General features: G+C 42.7%; 1 protein-coding gene across 1 annotated transcript in view; it reads right to left on the bottom strand.

Annotated features, from left to right (window-relative positions):
• The window catches only part of LOC148059646 (protein bicaudal D homolog 2-like), a 31,576-nt gene extending 12,805 nt beyond the window's left edge, over nt 1-18,771 (bottom strand). The window contains exons 1-3 of the mRNA XM_087781034.1: nt 18,525-18,771; nt 8,711-8,923; nt 420-572 (exon numbers count right to left, since the gene is read on the bottom strand). Coding sequence (XP_087637160.1) covers nt 420-572; nt 8,711-8,923; nt 18,525-18,764 — 606 coding nt within the window. The 5' untranslated portion in view covers nt 18,765-18,771. The remainder of the gene's footprint in view (nt 1-419; nt 573-8,710; nt 8,924-18,524) is intronic.
• Between the last annotated feature and the right edge of the window lie 243 nt (nt 18,772-19,014).

Here is a 19,014-nt window from a genome sequence, read left to right as displayed (position 1 = left end):
CTCATCAAGCTCCGAGTATCAGTCATGCATGATTCGGAAAATAACCGGATCATTGAGTAATCCAGAGACTAATTGGATTTGTGGGAAATTAAAAGACAAATGGAGAACTAGCTCTTTTCTTGCTCAATTAAAGGGCTTATTAAAAAGAGTACTATTTAGTACAAATGTGGCTCAAATTTGAAGCAATCCTTAAGAACAAGTGCCACAGAATTCCAGAGGCTCAATAGGCGACCTCTCCTCACAGCTTCGACATTGTTCGTATCTTAATTAAATCTGAGTGTAAATGTGCTGCTTCGGCACCTAATCAGAGGAGAGATGAATTTGGAGGTGCTTGTTGAAGAGCAGCTTTATAAGGAAAGGAAGCTCAATCTTGATTCATCTCCAGCTGATTGTCTCGGGTCTCGACCCCGTGTTCTCACCTGGCTCTGCTTCAGCATGGACACCTGCTTCTGCAGGGAGATGTTCTCCTCCTCCAGCTCGGTGTAGTCCTGCAGCAGGCGACTCTCGCTGAACTTGTACTCCTTGATGTCATCGCGCAGCTGGTTCCTCTGCAGCTCCACCATCTGGCAGTTCTGCGGGGGGGTCAGAGGAGAGCTCGGGTGAGTCGGTGTGTCGGTCAATCTGCTTTAGACGTCGTTCGATCGGACGGTAAAACCTGAGCTCCATCTGGACGACTGACTGTTTGTTTTCTAAACTTTTAAGACGGAAGTCGTCTGTCATGACAGGTGGCGGTATACCAAGGAAATCCACTTACACACCCGACTGTTACAAGCAGTTAATGGCTACATAGCAAATTGGAAGCCTCATTATCTAAATAACGTGCCTGAAACTGGGACCAAATCCAGCTCACCAAGTCATCAAAGTAAATCAATGTAAATGTTGATATCAGGACCTGTAAATAGTGTTTAATATAAGTCATACAAGATATAAGACGGTATCACAATCAGACTAATACTTTCTTTTTGGCATTTACACATCTTGGTCTGCCCACTAGCCAGCTAGCTAAGACATTTTGGACTCTTGTGTAATTGAGTTTTCTAAAGAGAATTGGAGCTATTTCCATGGCCTTCATGAGATCTCTATTCGAAAATACGATAAGGCGACTGTATTGATTATATTGAAAAGGGTTTTTTGTTTGTTTGGCTTGCAAATCGTATTTACAATTAACATGCGATAAAGCATTGAAATCACGTCAATGACTGAGGATGAGAGGACACAGTGAAATGAAAAATGAAGAAATTAAAGCAGTTAGAACTTCGTCAAGAGTCTTGTGGCCTTTAAATCCTGCAACATTGAGTCAAGAACTTGGCAAATACTACAAGTATATCGCTGTTACAACAGTATCACAATATATCATATTGTAGCCCCTGTATCGCGATAAGCATTGTATCGCCAGATTTTTGCCAATACACAACCATACTCGTTACTTTTAGGTTAAGTATTTTAAAAAGGAATTGATACATCATAAAATAATACACAATTATATTACAATATTAGCTCAACTTGCTTTTTTAGTTTCCCTATCACTGTCAGCTTCTCCCTCAGTATTGTCAATTGAATGCCACTCATTTAAGATCCAAATAGGTTTTTTAGAGGTAAAAAAATCCTTCTGTTGCTTAAGCTAACACTGCAGTTTTTTCTGCGACACTGCAGGAGAGCGAACATCAATAATGCATAGGTGTAAATAAGCAAGAGACCTGACCCTCCCTCCCCGCTCGGAGCCACAAGGACTCCATCTTCAGAGCCACCTGTTCCTTTTTTTAAATGAAAATCAGAGTGATGTTATGTCAAGCACCCATGTAAGGAACATCCTTGTGGGTCATATGAGTAATATGTGCATAAAAATGTAGTTCTAATAGCCACAAAATTGGATGCAGTGACACTTTTTCTAACCACGAGGTGGTGAGATTAACACACCGTCTCATGGTGTTGGCAGAGAAAACTAACACCCGAAGGATGATGAGCTCCTGGGGCCGGTGCCAGGTGGCCCCCTTCCACGTCACAGTCCCTGCTCTTCACATCTCAGCTGCAGGAAGCTCCTTTTAAAATAGCTTTTGTTCTCAAACAGCGCTGATGAGATGGTGTTGACGGAATGCCGCCATTGTCGAGACAGAAGAATAATAAGTTTGGTTAGTTATTTCCAGGGAGCACATCTCACTTGTGAGGCTCTTGTGAGTTTGCATTCGGGTTATTAAAACTACACTGTTTGATCTTTATTAATATTCATCAGGGTCTTGAGAATATCTAATGATTTTGGGGGGCGTTTGGAGTTCAAAACCCTCCCCAATGTTGGCGCTCCACTGAATATTGCATGAAGCTACATGTCGGACTAAACCCTCCGAGATAAGGCAGAAGCAAAGGATCGACCGGCACTTCCTGCAGTCTTTGCTCTCCTGTCATTAATCCACGCCATCTGGGAAGTTCTGGGTCGGGTGAGTCAGATGGACCTCTGGACCGTGAATACTCTCAAGTCTGATTACCAGTTGCCCTGCCGTGGCTTCGACCTCCGACCTCCCCATCCTCAGCCACCCACAGCCCCAGAGACTGGGGTGTCTCCGGGGAATGTATACGACTCGCTGGGATCAGGTGGTGGGTGGGTGGTTGCACGTCGGGGTGCGACATGTGATGTATGGGACCATCTGAGGTGCTGACAGTCAGGTGGGTCGACCTTCTGTCACTAGAGGTGACGTGTAGACAGCTGCTTTTGCAAGGTGGGTGGTGGCCGTAAACACCTCAACTTCACGGTTTACTTAAGCTCCGAGGACGTGAATTCTCTCATCCATCATCCTTCTTCTGAACCCCTCTTGTCATTTTGCAACTGTCGGGTCTACTCAGCTGCGATGAGTTCAAGCTTTGAGGAGGCGTAGCAGCCATGCTGACAAAGTTCCAGGATTAGCAGAAATGTAGATTAGAAGTGAGTAAAGTCTTCACTATGAATAATTCCTGGGCTTGTGCATCAAACATATTTATTGCTTTACACCGAGAGCTTTGACTCTATAAGTCGCACGTGTTTAATTGTGTCACTAGAGCTCCGCAGAAGCACTAAGCCATGAATCATCTCTTTTTTTTTCTCCGCCCTACATAGTCAAAAGGGTGCAGCTAAGTGCAGACCAGACTAACTGTTTTATTTATCCGCTTTCCTGTAACCACTGACCTCCATTTCAGCTTCACTGTTTCCAAACCCCTATCTTGAAATTGTGGATAAGCTTTTCGGGGTTCCAAGACATCTCACGTGAAAGCAGTGGATTATCATCTTAATTATATTTTGGCTTGCAAAACAATAGAATGTTTCCTTGACCAAGAATCAAAACCTGGGAAACCATTAGGACACAGTAGCCAGGTTTAAATCACCCTTAGAATCATTCAAAGTTTACAATACATACAAAACAATATAGAAAAAATACACAAAAATCGTTAGATGTTGTAAAAAAAAAAAAAAATGTAAGTGGTAATATTGCAATAAATAACAAAAGAAAGTGAGTTATTTAGAAATTGAATAACAAATGTGGGTTTTTATAAACAGATTCGAGAAACCAATCTTTATTGTGCCTTTATGATATATATTCAATCCAAACATTAGATAACCCGCTCCTCGAGAACCAGGTTTTTCTATTAGCAGGTTTTCATTGTGTTATTCAGTCCATAAGCAACTTTTTCAGTTCTATTTTTATATCCAATTTTACATTCACCATGATCAATTTTGCTCAAGCTCGGGGCAGGTTAGCTCAACAGGGAGCCGCGACTAATGACTACAGTAGAAAACACTGGGTTTTACTGCCAATAACCAGTCGATGAGCAAGGTCACTATGAAAGTAATGCAAAGACTTTCAAAGGGTGTTTTCAGAATCAAGGACGACGTCCCAAACTTTAACTCAGTGGAAGACAAAAGAGAATTGTTAATGTATCTTGGTTCAGCGAACAGTAAAGGAATCATTAGAAGCCGCCGGCTACTGTCAGAGTTGGATAAAAGAGATCACTTTTTTGCCGAGCGCCGTAATTATCGTAATCTCAACCAGTGAGGCAAAAACCAAGGTCGGCCAAGTGAGGACGGATGAAATCTCCCGAGAGTTTCGGTTGATCTACATTTGTGTGACAACCGGGAGCCCAAGGGTTGGAAGCTTGCTGCACTTAAGAGTGATTTTTGTTCTTTTTAGGTCGCTCTTTGGCGAGTGCAACAAAGAATGTTCACGCCCACGAATTCAAGTGCATGAGCCGGCGTGTTCGTGTTAATGGCGTCCATTGATGAGTTGAACTTGGAAATCCTCTATGTGTCCCGGGGGTTACCATCCCGAGTGACACATCCAGGACTCCCGGGGAAACCGCCAAAAGAACACACGTTATAAGCGGGTCCGAGGTAAATCCCCTAAATTTATTAGACGCGTGGACTGGCTTAACTTTCGCCGGCTGCTGTGGACTGATAACCCGTCAACATCTGGAGGGTTAACCTCGGGTGTGTTGCGTCTAACTCGTGGTAAGTTGCAGTGGTCCAGGGATCTACTCCCTTGTTAGCTCTCTGGCCACGTCAGCAGGAACTGATCCATCGGATCCCAAATTCATCAGATAATTGCTCGACCCCTAAACGAGCTTAAACACCGCCGTTGACTTTCAAATCCAATCGGAGGACACGCCACCCTTCTGTCACCCGTCAACCTCTCCACCAGGTGTTTAATCCATGCTTAGCCAAATGCACTTCGGTTAACGGGTGATGTCACAGATGCTACATCCAATTCCAGTGGACCATCTAGACCGTGAGACGACAGCTTGAAACCGAGTCCTTAGACTCTGAGGAGAACCAGGCAACGGTCCCACTTAAGACCAGGGAGAATTAAATGAAGTCATGCCTATTAGCGTACGCCTCCTTGAAATGTTACGGTGTCTTCGTGGAAATGTAATCCACGGCAGAGAAACACGTCTTATCGTCGCTCGAGGGGACGACGGTGCGGCTGCTGAGGAGGTTGGGATGCGACGCGAGAGAGCAGCTGGAATACTGGAACTAAAATGCTGGGAATGAACAGACAAATTAAGAGACAAAAGACATTTCATACTGGCTTCCGGGTGTGTGTGGCGGGCGAGTGACGGCAGAATCTGATGACGCATTTACAGAACCACACAATCACCAGCACCATCAGGTCTCTTAATCTCGTGTCCATCCTGCTCTCCTTCCTTTAGAGTTACCCAACCATTTTTTACTGCACTTATATTTACATTAAAAAACATAAATTGCGATCAGGTGTGTATGTGAACTTCTTTGTCATCATGGTGGGCATTAGTTTCCGTTTTGGGGTGGACTGGTTATGTTTCTTAGTTTAAGTGAATTGTGTGTCAGTGGTGGGGTGGTATGTGTTTCTGTGTTGGGTGGTGTGTATTTGTTTCCATGTTGGGGTGGTGTGTAGGCGTTTGTGTATTGGGGTGGTCCGTAGGTGTTTCTGTATTTGTGTGGTGTGTAGGTGTTTGTGTGTTGGGGTAATGTGTAGGGGTTTGTGAGTTGGGGTGATGTGTATGTGTTTGTGTGTTGAGGTGGTGTGTAGGTGTAACTGTATTGGGGTGGTGTGTAGGTGTTTCTGTATTGGGGTGGTGTGTAGGTGTTTCTGTATTGGGGTGATGTGTATGTGCTTCTGTTTTTGAGTGGTGTGTAGGCGTTTTGCATTGGGGTGGTGTGTGTGTGTTTTTTTTTAATTAAGGTGGAGTGTGTGTTTCTTTGTGAGGGTGGTGTGAGTATGTAAGGTATTTCTTTATTGGGAAGGTGAATGTGTGTGTTACTGTGTTTAGGTGGTGTGTGGTTAAATCCAGCACACGCACACGCACACACACACACACACACACACACACACACAGTTGTAGCCAAAGTGCAACTGTCACCTCCTCAAATGAACGACATATTCTATCACAGGGAAGTAGCACCGTCTTGCCAAGATGATGAATATATTACATTAACAGATTTCAGGACAAAACTTCTTTCTTTCCTGCACATCTTATCATTCTTCGTGGTTTGCTCCCACAGGCTGTGCTTTTCAGCCAATTCAGAAATCCGAGAGACAATAGCCTCTTTTCAGCTCCGACAGTTCGCTCACAATGCCAGCCAAAGTGCCATGCGCTCTCCAATTGGCAGCCACACACACTCAAACTCTCTGAATTACCATCGCAGTAGTGTTGTCATCCGCCACAGATGAGGCTAGTTACACTTCAGACACTTTTTTTGGAGCCAATTAGAGCTGGCCGGGGCCCACGTTTGTGAGCTGTCCGTGAAACAATCTCCCTGTTGACCAGTGAAATACATGTGTAGATAGTGTTGAGCAAAGAATGAACAAAAAATGCATGAAAACCTATTAAAAATACTAGAAAATGTGCATTTCCGGAAGAAAATGCACTGTAATGATGAATAAAGTGAAAAAGGTTGAGAGGAAGAAAAAAAAGGAAGAATACAAAGAGGGTGAAGAAGAAACAAGTGGTAGAATTTGTAGTAGAAGTAGAAGTAGTGGGAGTAGAAGAAGTAGTAGAATTAGAAGTAGTAGTACAATAAGAAGTATAAGTAATGGGAGAACAAGAAGTAGTAGAAGTAGAATAAGTAGTAGTAGAAGTAGTCAAATTAGACATAGAAGTAGAAGTATAGTTAGTTAAAGCAGTAGTTGAAATTAGTAGTAAAAGTAGAAGTAGAAGTAGTAGAAGTAGTAGTAGAAGAAGTAGTAGTGGGAGTAGAAGTATCAGAAGTAGAATAAGTAGTAACAGTAGAAGAAGTAGAAGCAGTAGAAGTAGTAGTAGTAGTATCAGAAGTAGAAGAAGTAGTAACAGTAGAAGAAGTAGAAGCAGTAGAAGTAGTATAATTAGTAGTAGAAGTATAAGTAGTAGAATGACTAGTAGTAGAAGTATAATTAGTTAAAGCAGTAGTCAAATAAGTAGTAAAAGTAGAGGTAGAATTAGTAGTAAAAGTAGAAGTAGAAGTAGTAGTAAAAGTAGAATAAGTAGAAAAAGTAGTAGTAGTGGGAGTAGAAGAAGTAGTAGAAGTAGTAGAATTAGTAGTAAAAGTATAAGTATAAGTAGGCGGAGTAGTAGTGGAATTAGTAGTATAAGTAGAAGTATTACTAGTAGAATTGTGTGAATGCTGAAGACAATGTTTTTTCACTACAGAAAAACCTGTTGAAGAGTCAGATCTTGAGTCTCTAGATAATTAAAAGAAACATGTTCTCACCTACTGAGTGCAGCCATTCATTCTGAAAACACAACGTGTGTTCGTTCGGCACATCTGGCTTCTACAAACAACCGAGTAAGTAGCAGATGACCTAATTAAATTGGAACGTTCGGAAAACTTGTTGTGGTGCACATTTTAAGTCACTAATCTGGGTAAGAAACGCTTCTGACATCTGTCTTAAGATGAATCCTAACGATCTTTTTTCAAATACTGATGTTTCCTTTGGTGAATGTCAAGTGAGAGTCAAGATGATGAAGTCCAGCGCCGGGACATTAAATATTTACAGAGCTTTCAACCATTAGAATCTTTGATTCCTCTCAGATGAAACACAGATGAGTGCATAAAATACAGCGCGCTGACCTCAAGCAGAAAGAAGGCTGTACTTAACTACCAACTACTGGAAGCTTCAGATGAATCTCGGTGGGTCTGTCATTACCATTCTCCGCTCAAAATCCTTTTTCATATTCCGACCATGAACTTGGCCGCTGAGGGTTTTTTTTGGTTCTTTGCTTCAAAGCAATGGTTCTTAAGGTGAACGGCTTCTCCTGCCCTGATGTCAGATTTCGTTAATCTCTCGCTTTCATGTCTCATCGTCTTCCTGTCAAACGGGCATCTTCAAAGCTCCCAGCATTCCCCTGCCCGTGTGATTCCGTCCTTGTTAATTCAGCACCAGTGGGTGAAGAAGACACTCCGAGCCTCGTCTCTTCCAATGAGGTTAATTAGTTGTAGGGCTAAACGGGGGGCGGGGGGGCGGCTTGACATTGTCGGGGGAAAAAAACGGGGGCGCAGACAATAAAGGTTTGCATTATGAACTTTTGAATATTCAGTTGTTTGGTGGAATGTTTGGAGCTACTTGTTGAGCCACGCCGGTGCAGAAGCGCAGTAAACCACCGGGGTGGGGCGCCGGCAAAACAAAAACCCTTGACATGAAATTGACGCGTTGATTCACCCGACTTGAAGTTCCCATGAGCCCTTTGTTTTTCTCCGATTATGTTGATCACCCAACCCATGACCTACAAAAGGAGAGAGCGATGTTGTGCCCAAAGGGAAAGGTGTTGGTTCGGTTGTGTCAACAGTCATTGATGCGCATCAATCACTCATCAGTGTCTTTATTTACAAGATTAAGCTGAATTACACTTGATAATTGAGGACAGTTTTTTTAATAAGGGTTCAACTGCAAGCTAGCGAAGTGTATTTTTAGTCGTCTCATTAAGTAACCAGGGCTGGGTATTGAACTCCTGTTTTGTTGTGGTACCGATAGTACCTTGTACCGAAACACCCTTCGTCTTTGGGTGACAAGTTTTGACAAGTTACAAAAGTCGTAAACACCAGATTGATCTGTCATTTGTTAGCAAGTGTTTGTTTGCACCGATGATTATTTGTTGTTTAATTTTTGTAAGGAAATTAACAGACTTGTATTTAGTAATGTATTGTATAATGTCCTTTTCATTCTTTTAGAATTGATCTTAAGTATCCAAGAACCGTCATCGAAGTGAAGGTACTGTGATGAAACTTCAATCTTACCTCTCTCAAGTCCTGGGCAATGATGTTCAGGCGCTCGTTGTCAGACTGGCTGTTGGCGAGGATGTTGCGCGTCTGACGCAGCTCGTTCTGCATCTCCAGGACCCTCTGCTCGTAGTAGGCCTCCTTGCAGGCCGACTCCTGGATCAGGGACTCCTCGCGGCTCTCCCCGTCGGCGGCCACCTTCCTGTGGTTGGAGTAGGCTTGTCCGAACGCCTGGAGAGAGAAAAAGCCTCGTCAAGATTTTGTGCCATTTCACAACAAAATGCATCAGCAAGCTCAACACAGGATAGGTAATCAATAATCAATCAAACTGCGTTTACGTCCAAAAGATCCCTGCAACAACACTAACCATCACCCTACACAGGTGTCAAACTGGTCCAGAGACGGTGCAGGTTTTGGATCCAACCAGTCAAGCACATATAAGTGAACCAATCAGGGGCCTGAAGACAGTAATCAATTAATTGTCAGTCAGGTGTTGCTTGTATAAGCCGACACCTGATTGGTTAACTCATGTGTGCTTGACTGGTTGGAACAAAAACATGCACCCTCTTCTGCAGCCCTTTTCTGGACCAGTTTGACATTCCTGCTGTGGCACTAATCCAAACCTGAATTGACATAACCCTACATTTACCATTAGTCTTAACTTACCAAAGCCTAATAAAGGTCAATGCTAACTTACTCAAACCCTTAACAATGCCCAACTTAAATCAATGCTAACACAAGCACTTACTCAAACTATAGCACAAACTCAAACAGTAACCTATAAATAAGACTAACCCCGACATAACCCTAGCAGTAACATAAACACTGAACACTAACCTAAACCCTACCACTAACACTAACCTAACCCTAGTATGAACACTGAACCAACCAGGAAACTTGCACTAAACCCCAACTAAACCTTAACCTAGCACTAACACTAGCTGTAAAAACAATATAAATTCTGTGTGAAGTTAAATGCAAAAGAAAAGTAGCAATAAAAGTTTAACATCGAATATCATAACAATTTTTAATTAATTGGTATAGTTGTTTTTATTTATGGCAAGTGGGTCCATTTTTAGTGTTGTATTTTCAAACTAAAAGTCAAATGACTGCGGTGTAAACATAACCTACATTCTACTGCGAACACCATGTTTTTATAAGGAATTCGACTGTGTTTGAAGTCTTTGACTCTGTAACAACAACGTCATCGTGGTGCGTTTCACACGGGACCTGGAGAAGCAGAGCAGCAAAACAACACTGGGACCACGGTTAAGTCTCCATCTGGACTTCATCATCCCGCCCCCTTACCCCCCTTACCCCCCTCTTGTCGCTCCCCCTTGGAAAACAAGACGTCGCCCTTCTGTGCACGCGTGACTCGGGGTTTTGCATAAATCAAGAGGGGATGACGTATTGAGATCATGGGTAACCTCCTGTCTAAGACTCTTACTCGTACGGATGATAGCAGATTATAATCGAAATTCTGATATTATATTTCCATTGATGGTCTTAAGAGAAAAGGGGGATTGAAGCAGAGGCAGTAGGACGAGACCTTAAAAAGTGCGAGTCATCGCGGAAGAATCTAGGCCAAACGTCTCTCTCCCCGTGCTCGGGAGTAATCGTCCTACAAATGACAGACTCCAGCGCCAGTGTAACCAGCGGTAATCTGATGGAAAAATCTGGTTTTCATCTGGACTTGAGCTGGTAAAGCAATCCGGAGTCACCTGGGGCACAGAATCCGCTGGCCTCGTCGGCTGCACTCTGGATCCTCTTTGACCCGCTGCCCCACAATTCTGCACGTGATCGGCTGCCGCAGGATTTTCCCTCATTTGACGGCAAATAGTAATAATCCCTGTAATTCCGTTACAGGAGGGGAAATGTGGAAATTTGTATTAAGTCGAACTGACCTACTTGTTGGAGTTTGCAGGCGAATATACGTCTCAGTGAAAGTAGATCAGTGGGTAATTTGTTTAATACTTACATTTGTTGCAACGTTTTATACAAACATTAACATATTTTTAAATAAAAATGTGGATTAAATTCTTTAGAAGGATTGGAATGTGAAGAAAACTATCGAGAGTGGATTCCTGGCTGAAGGTTAAACTTCGTCGACCTTCAATCCAATCTCACCACCCTTCTCATTAACGTGAATAGATTTAATAGTCGCTCAACAGACGGGATTATCCCGAGCATTTATCCCATCATGATATTCCTGGTGCGTGGCGACACCAATCAGGAGAAAACCTGCCCCCTTTAAACAACCCTCTGGACCAAAAAACCCACTGACCCAATGGCTTTAATCTCGGCATTTCGGGTTTTACGCTACTTTTGGAAGGAGGGTAAATTTGGGAAGCACGCGACGGAGATTATAATCTCTGTGAGCTGCCTAACCAATTTATAATTCATCTTTAACTTGCCATATGTTGGCTTTTTAAATGGGACATGTGAGCGTGGATTATTAATCTGCTGAACAGCTAATCAAGTCGGGGTCTTTACTCACAATGCGAGAGGTTTATCTCGCCGTCACAAATGTTTGTCTGAGTCCAGATGAGTGCACGCAGTCAGTGACCCCCCCGCCCCCCGCTGAGCTGGTCTTTCATCATGGGCTCACCCAAAGAAGACCCCCTCACATGACGGACACCTCGGTCAACTTCCTCTCGGAACCCGTTCGCTTCATTGTGATCGCAAACAGGAAATGACTCGTAAATCATAAGACCGAGAAGTTTAAAAATAAATACTACGTGTTAAGTGACTCGAGAAGTAGTTATTAATAAGTTGAACAATAGTTTCTCTGGAAACCAATTGCTCTGACTAGTGTCTAAACAGAAACCTGTTGGACTCCAACAAGCTGAGCAATAGTTGAAAGGATTTTGTCCTCTAATTTGGCTTGAGAGGAAAAATAAATGATTACAGGCGTAAGAAGGGTCGTCTGTCCTGCCCACACACGACAAGCACAAACGGGGGGCTTTATTTATAGGCTTTTAGCGGCACTTTGGTCAATGCCCGTTGGGATATACCACTAAGAAGATGAAGGAGAAGCAGATAAATCAACAGGGAAATGACATGGCAAGTAATCGGATCAATATCCACCCTCAAAACAGCGACTTGAATCAAAGATTATGCTTGTTTCTATATGTTTTAGGGGTTAAATTGTTTCTTAGCCGAGCCTGAGAAGGAAAATTTGACCTCATAAAATCGAAAGTCGAGACTCATCGTCATGCAAAAAAAAATATCTGTGGGCTCTTTCATTCCTGAACGCTGACGAAAAAGTTAAACAAATACAGCGCTGTGATTCATCAGAGATCATGCAGATGAAACAATGTTGTCGGGGAAAGACTGGATTCCTTTTCGCCGAGTTCCAGCTACAGCAAAACACTGGCCAGTGTTGACGGTGGCGGCGGAAAGGAGGTGGAGCAGGAAGACAACAACCCACGCCGCTGCTGCTGCTGCTGCTGCTGCTGCCTCGTGAATCACGACTCACGTGGAGACGTCGCTGGTCATGATAAACAGACGAGGCCCTCTTTCTCCAGCTATTCATGAGGGATGTGCTGCCCGGCTTTATTTGGAAGTCCACTTAGTCTTGATAATACAAACATCTCAGGGCCATGGGCTAAATGCAGAACTACGGACTGACCCTTCAAACTGCTTGGATTAGTTCTGCACCACTTGTTATACATTTCGAAAAGGAAAAAACTGCAGTTTTTGCCCAGAAACATTGGTGTAATAAGTAACAGACAAGCAAACCATTAATCCAGACAAGGAGAAGATGGGAGTGAACCACTTTTACTTTTTCAAGTAACTTGTAAATGTTTGTGGAATGATGTATCCAAGAGTGAGAAGACCTAAGAAGAGGGGTTGGGGGGAATGTGTTGAGGCTGCTGCTGGGCACACAGCCATATTGATTTTCCTTGCAACCGTCGAGGTATTATTCACATGCAGGTCCGGGCCCGTCTCACATTTCTAATTCTCTCAGTGTTGCCCTCGAGTCAGCCGTGCTGCAGCACCTGGTACTCGGCCCTCGTTTCATCCCTTGTTACAGATTCCACAGAGAGGGTCTCTCCTGGGACGCCCCCACACCCCCCAACACAGCGAGAAGCTAACGTTGTACTCGCCAAGTTCACTGGAAGCCGTTGGCAAGAAAATCCACATTTATACTTTCTTGCAAATCAAGAATATGCCTCAGGATGCAACACAAGTGAAGGAAATACACTTTGAGAAATGGTCGAGGTTGGTAACATATTTTTGGCATCGCTATATTTTAGGTCAAATGAAAAACAAGTCTTCTAACATACCGTAGAGTGAAATACAGATCGATCATAAGTAGCCACAATTTGGTTTTAAATCTATAATTAAACATTATCACTTTAAAGACTGTGAGTTTTGTTATGGGCCATGAATTTTTTTCATAAGAATAACTTAAAGAATATTAACAAAGTATAATCATGATGATAATATAGCTATTAAACAGATATTTTTTAATTGCTTATAAACTTTTTATGTGAACTTAAATCATGTGTTAATTTCTAAATATTGCTTACATTTTCTCTACATTAATAGACATACACAAAAAGGTTGAAACAAATAACCATAACTAATAATATTTAGCCTTTAACAAAGGGATAATAAAAACAGGTACTAAAAAATTTGTACGTGACAAGTTTTACTGTTTAACTACGGCTACATTAACGTGGTCAAAGGGTTGCCGGTGGCCCCTGGGCTGCACTTTGCCCAGGCCCTAGCTTGTGTGTTGTATACATAGCATCTGCCGCATCTATTTTCTGTTCTTTGTTAAATACAAAAAAGGGAATATTGTGTCCCATTAGGTTTAATCTCTCCGCCATTAATGGGTTTTTATTCAAACAAAAACCCATTTGCAAAGACAACGTGTGCCTGTATCTCTGACCGTGTCTGGATATCTCCCTGGACCACGCGCCCGGACCCCATGGGAGCAGGCTTCATTACCCTCACTTTGCCAAAGCAGGGCCGTCAGCAGATGAAGGCGGGGGGTCAGGAGGGGGTCCAAGCTACACAGATGGTTCAGGATCTTCCCATTTTTGGTATCACTCCTCACTTGTCCAGGATTCACAACATGGTCTGAAGTAACTTCATAGTCCGCTCTATGATCAACCCTGCATTCAAAATCCACCCCACGCTCAAATGTTATTTCTGACTTCCACAGCTGAACGGCCTGTAATGATAGTGAAGGGTGGCAGCTGGGGTCTACAGACGGGGGCCACACAAACACAGCAACTACCCAACAACAATATAAATCAATATTTAAAGTTCGAAAAGATACTTATAGCTTCTTTTTTTTTTCTTAAATGATCATTTTTAAATTTGCTTTTGGTTAATTAAGATCGATTGCTTACTATTATTCCGAGTATTGCCATGATATTCTGAACACACCGAACAACTGCTTCTCTATCAAAGCCTTGGACTCCTTCTTTGTCCACCTACATTCGGGTTCAAGCCTCCTGGGAACGTCCTGCACGTGCCCGGAAACAGACAAAGAGTAATTTGATTTGCAGAATAATTGACTTTTTCCATGACTATGACCGTCTTATAAACGAGGTCACTCTCTGATTCATTTTTCAACACAATTTGATTGTGTTTATTCTTGATGAACAACAACAACAGTTTGATTATTTCTTATACAGGCCAAGGAGACGTTAAAATTAAAGTTATTAAATAATATTTGTCAGCTACAAATTCAAGTAATGATTTGCAGCTGCCTTGTATTAAATCGCTGTCAGTATAATTCGTCATAGTGTCTTGACAGCGCGGCTTTTGTCCTCTTATCGAAATAGAAATGGAAATTCCCACAGGAAACCCTTGCCAGGCTTAGCGCCCCCTCCCATCTACGACCTCTTTGCCTTCACGTTTCCTTTCGCCTTTTCTCTGAAAGGACCCCTTGCAGACTGGCAGACACCCAATTAAAACACCTTTCTCATGTCTGGTTTTTCTCTATATTCAACTCACAGCGCTTTTTTTCTTTTTTTTCTTTTTTTTAATCACAGGAGTCTTGGGACAGAATGATAAGGGAACCTAGTTACGACAAGAGCCGAGGGAAGGAGGAGGACAGAAGAGCGGAGATAATACACAGTGAAAACTGGTGCTAAATGAGTTAAAAAGATCCCCAGGGCGAAGGGACATCCCTTAGAAATCGGGTTTGTTAATGTCTGTATAGACGCCCTATTAAAAGACCAAGATCCTTTTATGAATCAGCCCTCTGGTTTAATTGATTTAAAGGGAGAAGGGAGCCCCCCAGCTCGGCTACACACCAGATAAATGAGATAGAGGAGAACGGCAGAATTCACAGGACTTTGGTGTTGTTTTAGAGTTTTGTGTTATCTCAACTTTAGAGGTGGATTCATCAGATATGAACGAAGAAAGAATCCCGGTCTGATGTAGACTTCCTGGTCCACTGTGAAACGATCCTAACAAGTAAACAGGATGCCTACTAAGGAAGTAGAGAAGGTGAAGAACTTTCAATCGCAGGAAGGAGACCCGAGTTGAGATTGTAGCAGCGACTTGGTATTGCTAAAATAAAATTAAAATACTTAGTTTTAACTGGTAAACCTAAAGCAAACCAGGCTGTGGTTGAGCAAAACAAATACGCAAGTAATAAACACAAGACGACTGTTATGCACACTTTCGTTGGTCACACGTGGTTAAAAAAAATTCATTGTTCCGTAAGAGCAGATTCTTCGCTCTGTCACATGAACACTGACGTGTTTGTTGACAGACGCCACCACGTTGTGAAGAATAAGGGACTATATTGTCCTGGTGGAGCAGCCATTTTGATGACTTCATCCTCTGCTTTTAGCTCCCTCTGCTAATTGGATTAGACGGGAAGCGTGACCTTCCAGGTGTCACAATACTTCTTACTCTTTATCGACTTTGTATCCCTGTATCCAATAAACCATGTTTAAACTCTGTATGTCAACTACTGGTTAGTTTACCTAGATTGGAAGGAGGAACATTTGGGTTCAGTTTTATATGGAATTCATGCTTTTTTCCCACCGTAAGAATCAGGAAAATGAGGGACCACTTTCATATAAAATCCAAATAAAACCAAAACCATCCGTCGCTGGATGAACGTGCACAGACACGGTAGACCTCTCCAAGTCTGGTCCACGGCCAGGAGATTCATCCTCTTAAGCTCAGAGCGTAGGGATTTGCAACTTCATTTAGTGTAATTTAGGAAAAGATTACCCTTTACTTGGGACTTGTTGTCTGTTTAAAAGCAAAATGCGATCACGTTGGGAAGTTAAAATCCTATTTTATAAAGACGATTACGGAATATGAGAAGGTAAACCTGGGCGGCTTGAGTATCATTCATAAAAGGATTTGGAAGGGAATCAAACAGATGTCCACACAAAACACAAGCGTGGCAATACAATAGAGACCTCACTTTATTTACGACTATCACGAGAAGAAGTCGGTAGGCTATGTGTCCATCTGGATATCTTTACCAGTGGTATATGTCCTTTATTAATAAGCTGTTTTAGAGGATACAATAGAAAGTCATCCTTTCGGACGTGGTCATAATGGGACGACTCGATCTCTGCTTTGTCACATTCTGTGTTCACTCAAGACCTGTGAACCCCCGTCGGCTCAAACACACAAAGGTCAGGCTAGTCAAACACACATCACACCAGGTTCTACAAAGCGTTGCAATATTTAGGCCTTTGGTTGTTTGGTTGAATCCCACAAAGCATTGTGGCAGCTGGTGCAACCCTTGTGACACTGTGTGTGGTAAAGGTAGGAGGTCCTCACATCTGCTGCCATGTATCCTATTGAAGATAATCACCAATAAAATTGTATGTTGTATAAATGAGGCATCTTGGGTAGTAGACATTTGTTAAAGACGTCAACATCTTATCGTTCTTTAGATAATATAATCAGTTTTTTTTTCAGTCTTAATAACACTTTTCAGTCAGACAAGATAATTTGATCAACGGGAGATACAATCACTCTGAGAGGGAACTGTTCAAGATAAAGAAATAATTTTACTTTAATATACCTACACTTCAATCCAGTCTCTCTCTATCCCCCTCCAATGCGTCGACTCTGCTAATAGCGGCCCCCCGAGACGGATGTGCAACGCATCCCTTCAAATTGAGGCATAGAGGCGGTTACTAGGCAACAGCACGGCTCGCCACCCCTCCATCTTCCTGCCTCCAGAGTAATATGTGTGGGTGTGAATATGATCATCCTATCAGCGGGTAGGTGGAAGTCCAGGAGCAAGAGAGCTGAATTCTGAACCGTTGACAAATTCAATCAGTTTTATTTAAAAAAGGGCTTAATTTAGAATTTCTTTTGCACATTTGTCTACTTGACAAGAACAAGCATTTGTATTTTAAATTGATTCTATTGTTACAGCCTTTGCTGTGCACTCTCCAAACACAAGATAAGGAGGACGTCAAGGGAGATGACAGAGGAATGTGTTTGCATTGCTCTTGCGATAACATCATCTCAGTGTGCAGTGGAGAGGCTGGGGGGGTCGACTGATAGCTGTGGTCTTTTCAAGGTTGCAATGATCCAAAGCCAGTGCGACCCAACCTTGGCTCTGGAGATGAACAAACAATTGAGCTCAGAGTACGACATCACAAGTTTATCTTAAGCCAACGACACTGAACCATGAATGTGATTCGAAAGTTAATGGGACTGAGCGTGGATTAATTTACTGTACGAATAACTGCTTAGAAACGGTTGTGTACCTCCTATCGTGACATATACCAACACACTTGATTCAACAATACACTATAAACACATCACTACCCAATACACCAATCTAACCCGCTCCCTAAAAGCCTGAGCTACAACGAGTATTCCCTTGAGTTCCTGGAAAACACCCCCCCCCTACTTATTCATTCTTCCGAGGAAAAGACATACATGGGAAAACTGGGGCCTTCTGGCGAGACGAGTGAAGACACAAAATAATGAAAAGGGTGACCTCAAAAACCAACACAAACAGAGCATTTTTACAAAGTCAGGAAAACTTTTGTTTCATGATGACTTCCAGTCTTGTGGGAAAACAAAGCAGCAACCACATTCTCATACCAGGATGTGACTCAAACCAGTGTCAAAGCACCACAGATTTTTACCCCCCATGACTCTATATTTTCAGCTGTTTTAGACAATTCAACGTCCAAACAGAAGACAGAATCTAGAGGAAGTGCCGTATCTGGGATAGAAGGAAGTTGCAGCTGAGGGGGAAAAAACAGATACATCCTTTACAGCACTCTCTTCAACTGTCAACATTCTTTCCATTCCAGAAGGGTGAGGAGAGGAGTGAGCGGGAAGTTTCAAAATTCAAAATCCAGAACCTCCCATCAAACTGGTGATTCTTGTTAGCAAATAGAATCCTCTCTTTTTGAGGGAATACTTATTGGTATTCGACAAACAATGTGTGTGAGGGGTTTGAGTCTTGTGTGTTAGTAATACATGTTTTTTTAACGAATAGATGTTTTAGTTTCAGATGACAGATTTTTATGCAGTAAGGTAAGGTTGTCAGGAGGAAGAGGCATGAATTAATAAAAGTGGCAGTGCAGTGGTGAGGATACCCCGGTGGAGGAGGGGATGGAGACACCCATCATCATCATCATTTTGTTCTTTTTTTTTATGAATAATCGTCTGTATTGCTGTGTTCAAATTGGAAAAACAATTTCCCAGAAGGAGACCTTTTGAGGGATCAATAAAGTTCTATCTATCCATCCATCCTTTCACAGTAGTGACCTTATAAATTGATTTTTCTAGGTGTTTGAAATTTTAGAACATGTCTATATATGTATTTATTAAAAAATAATATGAATTTATGTAAAAATCCTACCTCTTTCAGCTGGTCAAGCTCCTGTCTGACGGCCTCATGCTCGATCTCGAGGTCATCGTACTGCTGCTTGAGCTGCTGCTTCTCCTCCAGCACCACCAGCCCGTACTCCGCAGCCTGGATCTTCTCGTTCGTGGTCTCCGTCAGCTCCCGGGACAGACGCTGGATCTCGATCCGCATCCACTCCGGTCTGGCCTCCAGCAGAAGCTGAGGGTTGGGGTACCCCTGCTCGTTCACAGACATGGTTGTTACCGGTGGTTTTAGTGAGCAGCAGCAGCGGGATGTTGGGAGTCTCCAGGCGGCGTAACCTTGAGGAACAGACCGGTGGTTTTTAAATTCGTCTGTATTTAAATTGCATGGTTGTTTCAGTGTCGCGTCGGCTGTCTTCGTCCAGTTTCTCCGACGGGGGAGTCTCGCATTATCGGTTAGAGTCGCTCCATCGTTGCGGAGCTGCGCTTGCTTCTACTCTTCCCCCGGCTTGTCGGAGTATAGA

Source organism: Callionymus lyra, chromosome 19, assembly GCF_982586985.1.
Source record: "Callionymus lyra chromosome 19, fCalLyr1.hap1.1, whole genome shotgun sequence".
Lineage (NCBI taxonomy): Eukaryota > Metazoa > Chordata > Actinopteri > Syngnathiformes > Callionymidae > Callionymus > Callionymus lyra.
This window is presented reverse-complemented; position numbering and strand designations above follow the sequence as displayed.